The 16,008-nt window shown below is 42.9% G+C and overlaps 1 protein-coding gene across 1 annotated transcript; it reads left to right on the top strand.

Moving 5' to 3' along the window:
* Nucleotides 1-1,397: 1,397 nt before the first annotated feature.
* Nucleotides 1,398-14,936, top strand: LOC140374546 (IgGFc-binding protein-like). Its single transcript, XM_072461484.1, has 21 exons — nt 1,398-1,584; nt 2,227-2,573; nt 2,659-3,238; nt 3,339-3,937; nt 4,003-4,570; nt 6,800-7,065; nt 7,199-7,531; nt 7,726-8,299; nt 8,369-8,568; nt 8,640-8,781; nt 8,853-9,181; nt 9,257-9,842; nt 10,145-10,746; nt 11,037-11,604; nt 11,687-12,282; nt 12,354-12,921; nt 12,996-13,195; nt 13,653-14,030; nt 14,187-14,473; nt 14,598-14,641; nt 14,734-14,936. The coding sequence occupies exons 1-20, from the start codon at nt 1,398-1,400 to the stop codon at nt 14,605-14,607; spliced, it is 7,920 nt and encodes a 2,639-aa protein (XP_072317585.1). The 3' UTR covers nt 14,608-14,641; nt 14,734-14,936.
* Nucleotides 14,937-16,008: the final 1,072 nt, after the last annotated feature.

Here is a 16,008-nt window from a genome sequence, read left to right as displayed (position 1 = left end):
CTTTTGTTGGGAATAGCATTTACCTTCTGCTGCTATTGAGAGTGATCTATTATAGCGAGTGGGTCACACAGAAGTGTCATCTAAATCCCTCAGGCTCTGGCAGGGCCCTGAATGTTCTTTTCACAGCAAAGGCACATATTGATAATATTTCTTTTAAGCAATTATATTGTTTGTGCAAATAACTAATGGAGTGCTACAGTGGAGCAGAGTGAGCAGTACAAATCTATGTAAGTGGTTATCACAAAAGGCAATCCATCCATAATAGACTAGATAGTCTGCATCTGTTCACTGTTTAGCACATGATGTTATGTAATATTTTCTTTTCCCCAAAAAACATATGTTGGGATTACAGTTGCGTTTTCTTTCTTTCAGGCCCATGCCAGGCGCTGTGGGCAGGGAAAGAGTTTGCCCTCTCTTTTATGCAGAATTATCTTCCAACCTACGACACCCCGAGCTTCGAGTTGCATATCACTGCTTTTGACACCGACACTAACGTTACTGTCACAGTGCCCTCTTTACATTTTCAGAAAGATGAGGACCTGAAGGCTGGAAAGGGCGTCACCATCTCCCTGCCCAATAAAGTAGAACTGAGCGGCACTGGGAAGTCCCCCAATACTGTTCACATTAAAGCTTCTGCACAAGTCACTGTATCCTCCCTCAACAACAAGCTCTATACTACTGATACCTCTTTAATTTTGCCGTCTACTGAATGGGGCACTGAATATTTCCTCTTTACTCCTGCTGGTTCTCCTCCTGAAACCTATAAGGAGTTTGTTGTGACGAACGGGAAGGAGGCCAACAGTTTAGAAATCAGTCTGACAGGTGTTCTTAGATTCGGGGACAAAGTGTACAATAGAGGCCAACAATTACAACTAGATCTTCAGCCTTTTGAAAGTGTGCAGTTTCAGAGCCATGCCGACCTCTCTGGTACACAAATTACCTCCACAAAACCAGTTGCCGTTTTCTCAGGTCACACTTGTACCATGCGCTTCTCCAAATGTAACCACGTCTATGAGCAGCTGCTGCCAGTTAGCAAATGGGGTGTGAACTTCATCATACCCCCACTGAGCTTCCAGACAAGATTTGACAGTGTCTATATCCAGTCATCACAGAATACTCGAGTAACTGTCCAAAATGGCCAACAGAAAGACGTTTTGGAAATGAAAAAAGGAGACTCAAAGGAAATCACCTACACATCGCCTGCAACACTGGCCATTGAAGCTGACCATGCCATCCAAGTCCTCCTGCTCTTCAATGGTGTTACCATGGACGGAGAAAAATACTTCGACCCATTTCTGACAAACGTATTGCCCTCAAATCTCTTCTGTTCTGCATATGAACTCAAGGGTCTAAATGGGTTTGATAATCAGGCTTTGATAGTGGCAAAAACGAATGAAATGGTAGACATCAAAGTTAATGGAGTGGTGCCCAGAGATGTACAGTGGAGAAGAGTTGAAGGAACAGAGTATTCATGGGCCAAGATGTCCTATAGCCTAAAAGAAGATGGTTCCAGCCCCACAGTTTCAAGCACCGGCCCCTTGTTTGGTCTGTACAGCATCGGGTTGGCTGAGATGAACGGATACGGTGCACCAGGACAATGCATTAGACCAGGTAATTTATTTTTTCTCATTTTTTTAAACGGGACTATTTTGACTCACACATTCAGTCCCACCATTCTCTCTTGGCAGTTGAAGTTTATACATAACTCACTCACACATAAACCCCTTATTGTACACCAAATTTAAGGTTGCATCCACAATACAAACTGAAGTGGATTTGGTTTGATTGAGGACATTGTATCTTCCACAATTCAGACGAATCGTGCCAGAGTTTGATTCAATCGAACCAAAACCGACCTTTCCAATCGGACCAGAGTTTGGATCAGATGCACCCTAAAGTTTCCAATATTAAATTAATTAATACTACGGTGTATATAATCAATATTGTTATAGATTGGAAGCCTGTCCAGGCAGAAATTTTCAATGGTCTAATTTTCAAGAAAATATGATTCTATCACAAAGTATACCTAAAAATGTATTAGGGTAGGTGTTAGGAAACATAGTGACAGTAGTAGAAAAAAGATTCTGTTGTAGTAATCTGGACTAATCTACTGAAGTAGATGATTCCTCAGGGGGAGACAAGCACAAAGGTTTTCAAGTTTTAAAAAAGACTTGCCAAAGTTAACAGAAAGTAGGCACATTTTATTTTATTTTTTTCTTCCTTTAGGTCCTGGAGGGGAATCTCCTACATGCAGCACGGTTAAATGTGGTGACAATAAAGAGTGTCAGATGATTGATGGCTCTCCCATGTGTGTGCCCAAAACACCTGCCACCTGCTGGGCAATGGGGGATCCGCATTACGAGACATTTGATGGGCGACGCTATGACTTCATGGGCACCTGCACATATGTCATCGCTAAAAACTGTATGCCAAGTGACAATCTTCCAGCGTTTGAGGTTCTCGCTCAAAATGAAAACCGAGGCAACGTTAAAGTGTCATACGTTGGCCTGGTCATAGTAAAGGTGTATAACATAACTATAATTGTGGCCCGGTCTGAGAGAGGTTATGTCAGGGTAAGATATTTTTCAACATTAAACACTATTATAAAATGTATTACTATAAACAATACACGTCTTTGTTTTTCTTTCCCTCTTCTAGATTGATAACAATCGTTGGGCATTGCCTGTCACTCTGAATAGCAACAAACTGGTCCTTTCTCAGAGTGGTCGTTCTGTGGTCATTGACACTGACTTTGGTCTGAGTGTGCGGTACGACTGGGAGCACTCTCTGGTGCTCTCCCTGTCTCCCTCTTACAGTGGAAAAACATGTGGCCTTTGTGGAAACTTCAACGGAAACTCCAGTGATGACTTCACCACACCTTCAGGCAACCAGGCAGGAGACGTGGTTGCATTCGGCAGCAGCTGGAAGGTCCCGGGGCTGACGCAAGGGGCTTTGTGCAGAGATGACTGTGTGGGCAATTGTGAGACATGTGAACACAAGCTAATGACGATATGGGAGGGAGACTTAAACTGTGGGCTTATCACTATGGTCATAGATGGCCCATTCAGCAAATGCCATAGTGTCATTGACCCACAAGCCTACTTTGAAAACTGTAAATATGACATCTGCATGGGAAAGGGTCAGCGATATTTCCTCTGCAAAGCTCTGGAAACCTACAGCGATGCTTGTCAAAGTGCAGGAATTGTGGTCAGTGGATGGAGAAAAATGGCCACATGCCGTAAGTAATTTAAAAAAACAAGTAAACCTGATGTGAACACACTATTTTTGATTTTTTTTTTCTGAATCATTTTAATTATTGTGTATTTTTCCTTGTTTAGCATCTAGATGTCCAGCCAACAGTCAGTATGAGCTCTGTGGCAGCGCTTGCCCTGCCACCTGCTCTGATCCCGACGCGCCCTCAAAATGCAAACGCCCCTGTATTGAGAGCTGCACTTGCACTAAGGGCTTTTTGTGGAGTGGAAATAGATGTGTTCAGGCTGAAAGATGTGGCTGCACCTACAACGGGCGTTATGTTCCTGCCGGAGAGTCGTTTTGGGCAGACCAGAACTGTCAGAAGTGGTGCATATGTGATCCCAAAAGCCAAAAGGTGGATTGCAAAGACAAAGGCTGTAGGAATGGAGAGCAGTGTCAAGTTGTAGATGGCATCAGGAAGTGTGCAGCCATCTCTGTCAAAACATGTCAGGCCACAGGTGACCCCCATTATAAGACCTTTGATGGGAAGAAGTTTGATTTCCAAGGCACGTGTGTTTATCAGCTTACTGCTCTGTGCTCCGAGGATCCTGAGTTAGTGCCATTTGAAGTTTATGTGCAGAATAACAACAGAGGCAATCGAGCTGTTTCCTTAACTAAGTTAGTGGAAGTCAAGGTCTTCTCCATCAGCATTGTGATTACACAAACACATAAAGGACGTATCCTGGTGAGTTTACAGCTAGAGATGTAGTAATAGTTTTTCTGAAATACTTACATTGATTTCTTTTTCAGGTAAATAATGAGTTAGTAAACCTCCCAATCAGTCTTCAAGATGGAGATGTGAATGTGTACAAAAGTGGGATGTACGCCGTCGTTCACACAAACTTTGGACTAAAGGTTATCTTCAACTGGCAAAGTGCTGTTTTTGTAACTCTGCCCAGTGTGTACATGGGAGCAGTGTGTGGCCTATGTGGCAACTACAATGATAAACCAGCGGATGATCTCATTCCTAAAAACGGCAACAATCCTGCCAATCCAGCAGACTTTGGTGCAAGCTGGAGAGTGGCAGAGATACCGGGATGTGTTGACCAATGTAAAGGAAATTGTCCGGATTGTGACAAAACTGAGATGGTTCAATATGAGAAAGAAGATTTTTGTGGCATTATCAGAGATCCTACAGGTCCTTTCCGCGACTGCCATGCCAAAGTAGACCCTGCAGGCTATTTTGAAGACTGTGTGTATGACGTCTGCCTGTTTAGAGGAAGAAAAGATGTGCTGTGTCAGTCTATCACAACCTACACTTCTGCTTGTCAAGCAGTAGGAGCCGAGGTCTACAGCTGGCGCACCAGTCAGTGCTGTGGTAAGTTTGTTTTAATTTAATTATCAAAGGTGTACAATGTTTAAAAAAAGAAGTCAAAAATAATGAATCTATTCTTCTAATAACTCCAATTAATTCCAATTTTGAACACCATCGTTTTTGAGCAATTGTCTACTCCCACACTATGGACTACTGTTCTGGTTTTCTTATTGGTGTGTGACCATGTCCCTCCATTTATGATAATGAATAATCCACTCATACCACATGTGGCCCTTTTTAAGTCATGCAGCCTCTCTGTAAAGTGTGCCAGGAGCCTTTACTGCTTAATGTGGTGTAGAGAATCTGCCTGTGGATCAGCAGGTTCAACTCTCAGATACACTTGATACACTGACGGGGAACTAGAACTACAAAGAGTCTAGAAAATAAAAATGATGCTATGATTATGGTGGCGTTTGTGGCTACGTGGTTTTTCAGTCAGATGCTGCAGGTGGGAGAGGGGCTGTGTGTGAAAGCTGACAAAGTTAAGTTTTAAGTTTAAATTTGAGTGGATGGGCTGCAGAGGAAGCTATAACTAGCTATATAAAGGCCCGATAGAACCTCCTGCCTGTTGACATTTCTGGCACTTCTGGAAAATCAATTGTGTTCCTCTTAAAAGCATTCTTATTTTGCATACATGCATAATTCTGTTAATAATAATATAATGATAATAATGCTCTCATTAAATTAACTATAGTGATTTTTCAAAAAAATGTTAAGAAGCACATTGCTTGAATAAAACTGAGTGACCACACAGATCCTATGAAAGGGTTTGTCATTGATTGAGAAAGGTTATGTCTAGTTTACAGAAACTTTCACGGAAAAGATTATATGTAGACAAACCCAAGGGATGGATATAGCATCACACTTGACCAATTTATGTACCAATGCACCTGGTGTGTTACAGCAGTTAAAGCATGTGTGGCACGACGAGGGTGTTACAGGCATTTACATTTATATTTTAGTTTAGGAGATGGATTAACGACACCAACAACGCCACCTGGGATAGGCCCAGGACCGAAATTAAAAGTGAAGGACACGCGGGTTCTTTATTGGCAGACAGACACTTGGTTCAGTTTATACATAATTTAATTCTATTTTCAGTTAAAATGTAAAATACATTCAGGTCAATTCCCATTCAAACCTACGGAGGTGCAGGACCGCCACATTACACCGTACAATTACAGGAAGTAAACAATGTATAATAAAGAGACAAGACAAAACAAAAACAAAAAACAAAACAAAGCAAAACAAGACAAAACTGTAGGTCTTCCTCAGTGCCATCACTCCACGCAGCAGCTTCATTGATCTACCAGTTACCTATGGACAGTTTCATTAGTACAACAGCCCCCTCACGTGGGATCTAAGCGAACGAATGTCTGTGTGAGACGTTGCAGGGGTGATGCCCTAGGAGCGACGGCACTAAGGCCAAAGTAGGTTAGAATTAAATTAAAATACATTATCAGCCTCTGTCTATCTCATACCTGAGGACGATGGGAGCCCAACCCTCGGCGCAAACCCGGAAGTGACAGCAGTGTCAAAGGCCAGAGAGCGAGAACTAGAGGGAGCGCGCACTGCCGCACATGTTTTTCTAGACTAAATGTTGTATTAGTACCCAGTGTATTAAAGGCGTAATGGACTATTTTTTTGCCCGAATCTGAGTCTCATTTCCTCGTAGCGTGGATTGCCAATTAGTCCTGCCACGTATCAATCTTAGAATGCACCTACTGCTCACCTGCAGCCTCGTCGGCTCGTCCCCAGGAGAGCAGCACATTTCCCTGTGTCTAGGCGCATGGATCTATCATAACATAGTTCCCTCAGTGTACAGGACAAAATTAAGACAGAGAAAGACAGTTTGAACTGGCTCAGAAGAGACGGAAATCTACGGTAGACGAGAGCGATGCGATTTGTGGCGCTAATAAACAAACGCACGTGTACCCGCGAGGCTGTTGTGCACGTCTGCACAGGGTGAGTGCGCATTCGCACTTCCGCTTGAGTTCTCAAATCTGCGAAAAATCTTCCATCACTCCTTTAAGTACCTGCACTGACCGACTGACAGATTCTCTACCACCACAGCAGGCAGTACAGACTCCTGGTGCAGTGTGCAGGGAGGCAACATGGCATCAGAAGGGCCATATGTGGAGTGGGTAGATTCCTCATTATCATGATGGGGGCCCAGGACCATTGAGTTCATACTTGCTTTGCTTTAATATTTATTTATTTGTTTGTTCACAGCTATGAAGTGTCCAGTCCATAGTCACTATGAGGTTTGTGCAGATGCTTGTCCTGCTACCTGTCAGAGCCTGAGCCCTCCAGAGAACTGTAAGGAATTGTGTAAAGAGGACTGCGCCTGTGATGATGGATACATCCTCAGCGGAGACAAATGTGTGGAATACACAGAGTGCGGTTGTGTCTATGAAGAACGCTACTACACTTTTGGCCAAGTGTTTTACCCCAATGGACAATGTGAGGAAGAATGCAAATGTGGACAAGATGGAGAGGTACATCATTTTTATATGATATTGAAATATTAACATTTAAATACAGTAAAGCCAAGACAAAAAATCAATAAAGTACATAACAACCCAGTTTTAAATTTCTATACATGTTTATTTGTTTTTTTCTTTTCCTTAGGTTGAATGTAAGAAGTTCTCTTGTGGTCCGAATGAAAAGTGTGCAATAGAGAATGGCGTCCAGAAGTGTCACCCAGTTGGGAAGGGCGTGTGTCAAGCCTCCGGTGATCCCCACTATACCTCTTTTGACGGGAGGAAATTTGACTTCCAAGGAACCTGCACCTATATCCTGTCCCAGAGCTGCGGTCTGGAGGGAACACACCTCACGTCCTTCTCAGTTCAAGTGTTGAACGAGGAGTGGCCCAGGAACAGGAGGGCATCAGTCACAAAGCTTGTTGCTGTGAAAGTCTATGACACAACATTCATTATGAGAAAGAACATGTTTGGAGTTCTGGTAAGTTCATACATTTCACACAGCAACAAGTTTACAAATATTGAACTTACATTGTTTTCTGTGAATAAATGAATTGTTTTTTATGTGTAATTGCTGTGACTAACAGAAATTCTTACACTGACCTAAAGAATACTACAATGTTCAGACTATAGTATTCTGCTCTTTATAATTTATTGTTTTTTATTGTTTTTTAGGTGAATGGAATTTTAAACAATCTCCCTTTAAATATTATGGACGGTGCAGTCCTGGTCTACCAGGAGGGGACTAATTATGTGATTGAGACAGATTTCGGGCTTCGAGTCAGCTATAACCTCATATACCTTGTTACTGTGACAGTGCCTGGCAATTATCGCGATAAGGTCTGTGGCCTGTGCGGTAACTTCAACGGCAAACCCACAGATGACTTTAAAATGCCTAATGAAAATCTCACTGACAATGTCAACACCTTTGGAAAATCATGGAAAGTCAACATTCCAAATGTTGTGTGTTCCAATGGCTGTGAAGGAAATGAATGTCCCAACTGTGACGAAGCACGAAAGGCTGTGTTCTCCAGGTCCACCTACTGTGGAATAATAACAGCTCCACAAGGTCCTTTCTCAGAGTGCCACAGTAAACTGGACCCACAGCTGTACTTTGATGACTGTGTCTTTGATGTCTGTGCGTCTAATGGAGAAGGAAAGGTGCTCTGTGACAGTGTAGCGGCCTATGCCTTGAACTGTCAAATCGCAGGAGTGGATGTGAAAAGCTGGAGGTCTCCCTCCTTCTGCCGTAAGTGCTGTCTATTTTCAAAGTGCTGTTAAATAGTTTGTAATAAAACAATGTCTTCATATTTTTCAGCAATGAAGTGCCCAGCCAACAGCCACTATGAAGTGTGCGCAGATTCCTGCTCTGCTGCCTGTCCTGGCCTCACAGAAATAGTGCAGTGTCCCACCGGCTGCACAGAGGGATGTGAATGTGACGCAGGGTTCATGTTCAATGGACAAACATGTGTCAAAGAGGACGAGTGTGGCTGCTATGACCAGGGAACAACGTACAAGGTACTTTCAATAATGAAGTCATTTGAAAACAAGTGTCAATATTGATGCCCAATAATGCTCTTTGCACTTAGCCTGGTGAAGTGGTTTACAATGAAGACTGCACTACAAAGTGTATGTGTAATTCAACTACAGGCCTGGTTTGTGAAAATCACTCATGTCCTCAAGGCACCAATTGCACAGTGAAGAAAGGCATTCAGGGATGCTACAACACAGGCAAGGCCCACTCTGACACAACCGGAGGAACAGATGATACGTGGACTTACAAGTACCTCTCTTTGTCGTAGATCCCTGCAAAGATGCAAACTGTCGTGTTAAAGAAAAGTGTCGTGTTGAAAAGGGTGAAGCTGTGTGCGTCCCAGAGTACACTGGTGTCTGCTGGGCCTGGGGCGACCCACACTATCACACCTTTGATAAGTATAACTTTGACTTCCAAGGCACATGCAGATACGTCATCTCTAAAACATGTGGAGACTTGGACGGTCTAGTGCCCTTCTCAATCACAGAGAGAAATGACAATAGAGGGAACAGAGCTGTTTCCTACGTCCGAGAGGTGGAGGTATCTGTGTATGGATATAGTATCATTGTGCGCAAGAACCAAGTCGGCAAAGTCACTGTAAGAATTCCCTATTAGGCATTATTCAGCAAGCTTCAAATGCATCTTTGAAAACATGAATGTGTGTTTTTACAGGTGGACGGAGATCTTTTAAACCTGCCAGTGCTTTTGGATGAGGAAGACACTGTTGTGTCTCTAGTTCAACAGGGGAATAAAATCAAAATCAAGACCGACTTCGGTCTCACTGTCACTTACGACTGGAACCAGGCACTTGTGATCAGGCTCCCGAGCTCTTACTACAACCATGTCTGTGGCCTGTGCGGCAACTTCAATGGCAACCGCAGCGATGAGCTTCAAAATCCAGCCGGCAAATCTGTGTCCTCTATCGTCGAATGGGCCAAAAGCTGGCAAACCCCTGAGCAAGATAAGGACAGTCCGTGCTGGGACACGTGCGAAGGAAACTGTCCAACTTGTGATGACGACCAACGTAAGCTATATGAGACTGAAGCCTTCTGCGGAGCCCTCACCACCAAAGTCGAAAATGTGTTCCAGAAGTGTCATGATAAAGTGGACCCTGAAGCGTTCATGAAAAACTGTGTGTTTGACATGTGTTTGAATAATGGAGACAAGAAGATGCTCTGTCAGGCTCTGGCCTCCTACATCGAGGAATGTCGCGATGAGGGAATCATTATCCAAGGCTGGAGGAAGAAATTTGGCTGTCGTGAGTATTTTTGACTAACATGCTGTTAATTTGATCGATACTGTTGTTAATTTACTACATATTTTAAAATGTTAAAACAAACACAAAATAACACAAAAACAATTGAAATTGTATTGATACCGGAAAAAACACATTAACAACACAATAATGTCAATATCATAAAACCAAATGGTAATATTTAACAAACAACACTCACCTTTGAAATAAATACATCTATCTTTAAAATGTTAGTAATATATTATCATTAATAATTATGATAATAACAATAAAGTTATAATTGTCTTTGTATAACTTTTTTTCAGCAATGAACTGTCAGCGCCACAGCCACTTTGAAGAATGTGCCAGCCCATGCCAGCCGTCCTGCCCCTTCCCAGAACAAAAGGAGATATGCACAGCTGTTTGCGTAGAGACATGCGTGTGCGATGAGGGTTATGTCCTCAGTGCTGGGGTCTGTGTGCCGGAAAAAACCTGTGGCTGCTCATATCAGGGCCGCTACTACAAACCAGGCCAACAGTTTTGGGAGGACCAGGCTTGTAGGCGCCTCTGTGATTGTGACACAACTCTGGGTATGGTGATATGCAAAGACGCGTCCTGCTCTGCCAATGAGCAGTGCACAGTGGTGGATGGGGTCCGTGGCTGCACCCCCACCAGCTATGCTATCTGTAGAGCCTCGGGTGACCCCCATTACCGCTCTTTTGATGGTCGCAAATTTGACTTCCAAGGCACATGTGTGTATCAACTGGTAGCTCTGTGCTCCAGACGACCTGGTCTGGTGCCATTTACAGTGAATGTGCAGAATGAGCACAGAGGCAACAACAAGGCCGTGTCCATCACCAAATCTGTCACCTTCAGTATCTATGGAGCCACTATCACTATCAGCAGAGACATCCCCAACAAAATCTTGGTGAGTGCAGACATGTCAAATTGGCCTTTAGACTGGAACCAGGCAGAAGCATTTTGAAGAGGACAAAACGGGACACTGTATTAGTTTAAGGGATAAAGAACCAGGACACATACTCTGACATGTGGGAATAAAGGCAGAATTTCATAATATACATTTGCACACAAGTTAGTTAAATTTCAAAATCATTTTTCAATTAAACTGAGACCTAGCTGCATATCAATATAGATTAGGCTGTATAATTATTCAATCTATAAACTCCTTAACATATCCGCTCTTTGTGTTCTCCTCAGCTTAATGGACAGCTCGAGTCTCTGCCTCTGGTGTACAGTGATGATCTGAAGGTGTATCGCTCCGGCAAAAAAGCCGTGGTGGAAACAACTGCTGGCATCACTCTGACCTTTGACTGGCGCTCCACTGTCACTGTGACTCTGCCCAGCAACTACCAGGACGCCGTGTGCGGTCTGTGTGGCAACTACAATGGAAGACCCCAGGACGATCTGACCATGCGCAATGGCCAGACTGCTGCAAATGGAGAAGAGCTGGGCGAGAGCTGGCTGTTGGCCCTTGTTCCAGGCTGTTCATCAGTCTGCCAGGGGCCATGGTGCCATGCTTGTACAGACTCCCAGAAAGAAATGTATAGAGCACAGAAATACTGCGGCATTATCGCAGACAAAGACGGGCCTTTTAAAGAGTGCCACAGTGTGGTCGATCCTGCCCCATATCTGGAGGACTGTGTGTTTGATGCCTGTCAGTATAATGGGCACTCTAGCTCAGTATGTGAGGCCATTAGTGCGTATGCCTCTGCCTGTCAGAGCTCTGGAATAACAGTCCTCTCCTGGAGAACAGAAGATTTCTGCCGTAAGTTTATTTCAATTTTTGGCTAAAACAGTTCAGTGTTTTATATGTTGCTCAAACTTTCTTCTTTGTTCTTGTCCCGTAGCGATGGTGTGCCCCGCTAATAGCCATTACACCCTCTGTGCCATGGGCTGCCCAGAAACCTGTGCCAGCTTAACCTCTGTGACCTGCAAAAGACCCTGTACAGAAGCTTGTGAATGCGATGAGGGCTTCCTGCTGAGTGGGGATGTGTGCGTGCCTGTTAAAGACTGTGGCTGCTCCTATGATGGACACTATTACAAAATAGGAGACATCTTCTATCCAGAGGACGAATGTGTGGAGAAGTGCACATGTGGAGAGAACGGAGCAGTTTTATGTGAAAATGCCAAGTGCCGTCCTGGTGAGACGTGTAGGCTCGTGAACGGTGTGAAAGGCTGCCACCCCGAGGGCCAGGCCAAGTGTGTGGCTTCTGGTGACCCACATTATATTTCCTTTGATGGGCGCAGGTTTGATTTCCAGGGTACCTGCGTTTATGTTCTGGCTAAGGTTTGTGATGATGACAAAGGCCAGCTAACACCATTCACTGTAACCCAGGGGAATGAGAAGTATGGAAATGGAAAAGTTGCTGTGACGAAGTCTGTTACAGTGGCTGTCTATGGTTTTGTCATCTATATTCAACAAAGAATCTCCTGGAAAGTCATTGTAAGTTAAACTGTTTCCATTTAAAACAGATAAAAAACAAAAACCATAATGTTTGTGATTATTTTGTTTAGGTGAATGATGAACTTGTCAAGCTTCCCCTGTTCCTTCATGATGGGCGCATACAAATCACTCAAGAAGGCCGCAACATTATTGTTAGAACTGACTTTGGTTTGACAGTGCTGTATGACACTGTCTATTATGTTGAAGTCATTGTGCCATCCAGTTATGTGGAAAGGATGTGTGGCCTTTGTGGCAACTACAACAAGAACCCCAAAGATGACTTCATGCTCCCAAATGGCAAACCGATCAATAATGTTGATGAGTTTGGAAAGGCTTGGGTCGTGGATCTTCCTGGATTCTTGTGCGGAGGATGTGGTGGTCAGTGCCCAGTCTGTGATGAGGCCAAAGCAGCTTCATTTGGAAAGCCTGAGTCCTGTGGTATCATAAGTGCACCAAATGGGCCTTTTAAAGATTGTCACAGCAAAATTGATCCAGCGACTTACTTTTCTCACTGTGTCTTTGATGTCTGTGCGATGGATGGCAATAAGGATACTCTGTGCAACAGTGTCCTGGCATACGCCCTGGCCTGCCAGAGTGCTGGAGTTCAGATCCAGTCGTGGAGGACAGACTCCTTCTGCCGTAAGAAACACAAACATAAGTACGTAAAAAGGTGCTTTTCTATCCAGTGTTTTAACTACAGACATTTTTTGCAGCTGGTTTGTGCCCAAAGAACAGCCACTATGAGCTTTGTGCTGACACCTGTGGAGTCACCTGTGCTAATCTAATGTACCCAGTCACCTGTTCTAAGGCCTGCTTTGAAGGATGTCAGTGTGACCAGGGCTTGGTTTTTGACGGGGTTCATTGTGTTTCTATGGGCAACTGTGGATGTGAACACAACGGCAGATACCTAACGGTAACATTTATGCTTATACATTAGATGAGAGGTGAAAGGGTGATGTGGTCAGAGTAGAGATAGGCACTTTTCACATTATATTTTATTTTTGGGTATAAAATATATTATATTTTTGGATTCCCGGCTAATGATGATCCCATTTTAGTTCAGAATGGACAGTAAAACACTAAGGCTTTAAAATATCTCCTTATCCCTTGTTAGGAAGATCAGACTGCAGGGTTTTGTTTCTTTCTTAAATCTTACTTTTGCTTATTTTTTTATTTATTTTTAAAACTTAGAATCATTGTACCCTTTTTAAACTTTCAAAACAACTATTTTCCACCTTCAAGGTACATTGCAATGGCCAATGTGGGTGAAGTGTCTTTCCTAAGGACACAAAACGACATCTCCTGGGGTGGCTTTACTACCTTGCAGATGTTTTATTGTTCACCTCAAACTTAAACACATTTGTTTACAGGTTGGTGAAACTGTCGTGGATCCAGAATGTAAGTCCAAATGTGTGTGCAAGGCGTCTGGGACAGTGAAATGTCAAAGATTGTCCTGTGACAGCGGAAAAGTTTGTGAAGTCCGAAATGGTGTCAGAGACTGCCACGTGGCACAAGGCCAATGTATCATCAACCAGGATGGCCTTCTCTCCTCCTTTGACGGCATGACTGGACCCATGGGTGCTCTGGGGGCTTTTGAGGTGGCCTCTTTGTGTAATGTCACTGCAGATCTTTGGTTCAGGGTCGTGGTAGATGTACGGAGCTGCAGGAACGAGACCTATTCAGTGGACATAATTTATATATTCACCAGAAAAACCATCATCGCAGTGAACAGTCTGCATGAAGTTTGGGTGAGAGAACAATATCAGAATGATCTCCTTTATCAAACATTTTTTAGTTGTATTACCGGTACTTTGAAATGTAACAATAGTAACACAATAATTTTCATTTAGTGAGATTTAGATTAAACAAATGTTTTCCTCCTCTAACTTTTCTCTTTTGTTCAGGTAAATGGCAGAAAAGTGTCTCTTCCTCTAAAAGTGAGCTGTGACATATACGTGCACATCTTAGACGGGATCATTATCATCGAGAAGGCGTCGGTTCTTCAGATCAAATTCTCCATCTCGCTGGAGGTCACTGTGATTGTGGACGCCAGCTTCTCCTATAGAATGTGTGGGGCCTGTGGTAACTACAATCACAACTCCAAAGATGACATGATGACGTCAGATGGAAAAAGCGCTGAGGATGTGTCTGCGGTCGTGCGTTCTTGGCGTGCGGACGACTTTTCAAGCTGGTAAGTTTTCAGAAAAGGGACACTTAAGTTTCTTCTGGGTGCTATATCAATTTGAGATTTAAACTTTTAGAATTTTTTGTTGTGTGGCTGAGTGAATTTAACTTGTTATTTGTTATTTTCACAGTGGCCTCTAGTTCTTGCACATGAAGAAAATGATCGAGTTTAGAGGTAAAAAACAAACAAACAAAAAGCATTTATTTTGCATATTTATTATAATGTCCATAACCAGCCTTGTGACACATGTTTTTTCTCATAAGCAGGATAACTACACAGCCTACAATCTTCTCCTATCCCCTCGGTTATGGGAATGTATTACCTGTTTCTCCTCGCTTATTTTGGACTAACAGCTCCGTCTTGTGGTGATGGGACCTATCATCCACCTTCAGCTGACTGGACAAAGATACAGCTGTATACGTTTTAAGCATTTTTCTTTAACTGACAAATAAAAAGCATCTCACATTCCGTTCTGCTTATTGTTTTTTTTTTGAGAAGTTGTTTTAGCGGGGCTCAGAGAAATGAGGCTGTGATAGAATGGCCTAGAAATGACTGTGTTTATGCCACTATTGCTTTCAACAACCTCACTGTCACTTTCCTTGGATTTGAAGACATTTAACATCACGTTAAGGAGCATTATTGCCAAACCTTAAATTAGCAGGTTACAAAAGTTATGAACTTTAGTAAAATGTGTAGGTATCTTTATTTTTGAGCTAGGCTGAAAATACCTTTTATTGAGCAAACTTGAAATTGATATTTTTTATTTGTCCATTAAACATGGACTACATAATTGCGCAAGTGCTTGATGTGATGACATTAATTCCAATATACATACAATAAAACTTAATTGTATATGCTCTATAATATTGTGTATACTGAGGTTTTGGTGCCAAGGTGATGCGTGTGAAAAGCAGCGTAAAAGAAAACAAGTCTGAGGCATCTAAAATCACAAACGGTTCAGTGTAGATCATGGACACTAATACCATTAATAACAATGTAAGGATCTCTGGTGACAGCAATATAAAAACTTGGGCAAAATTATTCACTAAGTACTGGTGCATAAAGCAGACCATGTCTTTTTCGTCCTCTCAGACGATGAATGGGCTGCAGATGTCCCTCCTGCACTTGCCGGCAGGTGAGTCTCCAATTTACAAAGAACCAGACCATAAGTAAAATGTGGTCGTGGTCCAGAGATGGAATCCTTCCCTGTGTGCTTCGGTGTGGAATTGAAACCCAAATAACTTCTTATCAGTGTCTACTACATCAGTCTGGGAAGTCAATGCAAATACACTTATTATTGACTTACCCAATTGCTTAAGGTGACCTCATGCCTCAAAGCTAATGCAAACTTTGTCAGGGTGAGCCGTATTTACTTCTTCTTCTTAAAATAATTTTGCGCCTTAGGTTGACACGTTTGTTATCCCTGTATGACGGATGCCACTACATTTTCCATGCTGAATGATTACTTAAGCATTAGGTTGATCAGGTCTGCTGTCACCCTCCCCCCCCATTGAAACCATTGTATTTGAATTTGGATTAGC

This window comes from Eucyclogobius newberryi, unplaced genomic scaffold (assembly GCF_026437365.1).
Source record: "Eucyclogobius newberryi isolate DKJ021-1_F unplaced genomic scaffold, fEucNew1.0.hap1 SCAF_3, whole genome shotgun sequence".
In the NCBI taxonomy this organism is placed as follows: Eukaryota; Metazoa; Chordata; class Actinopteri; order Gobiiformes; family Gobiidae; genus Eucyclogobius; species Eucyclogobius newberryi.
This window is presented reverse-complemented; position numbering and strand designations above follow the sequence as displayed.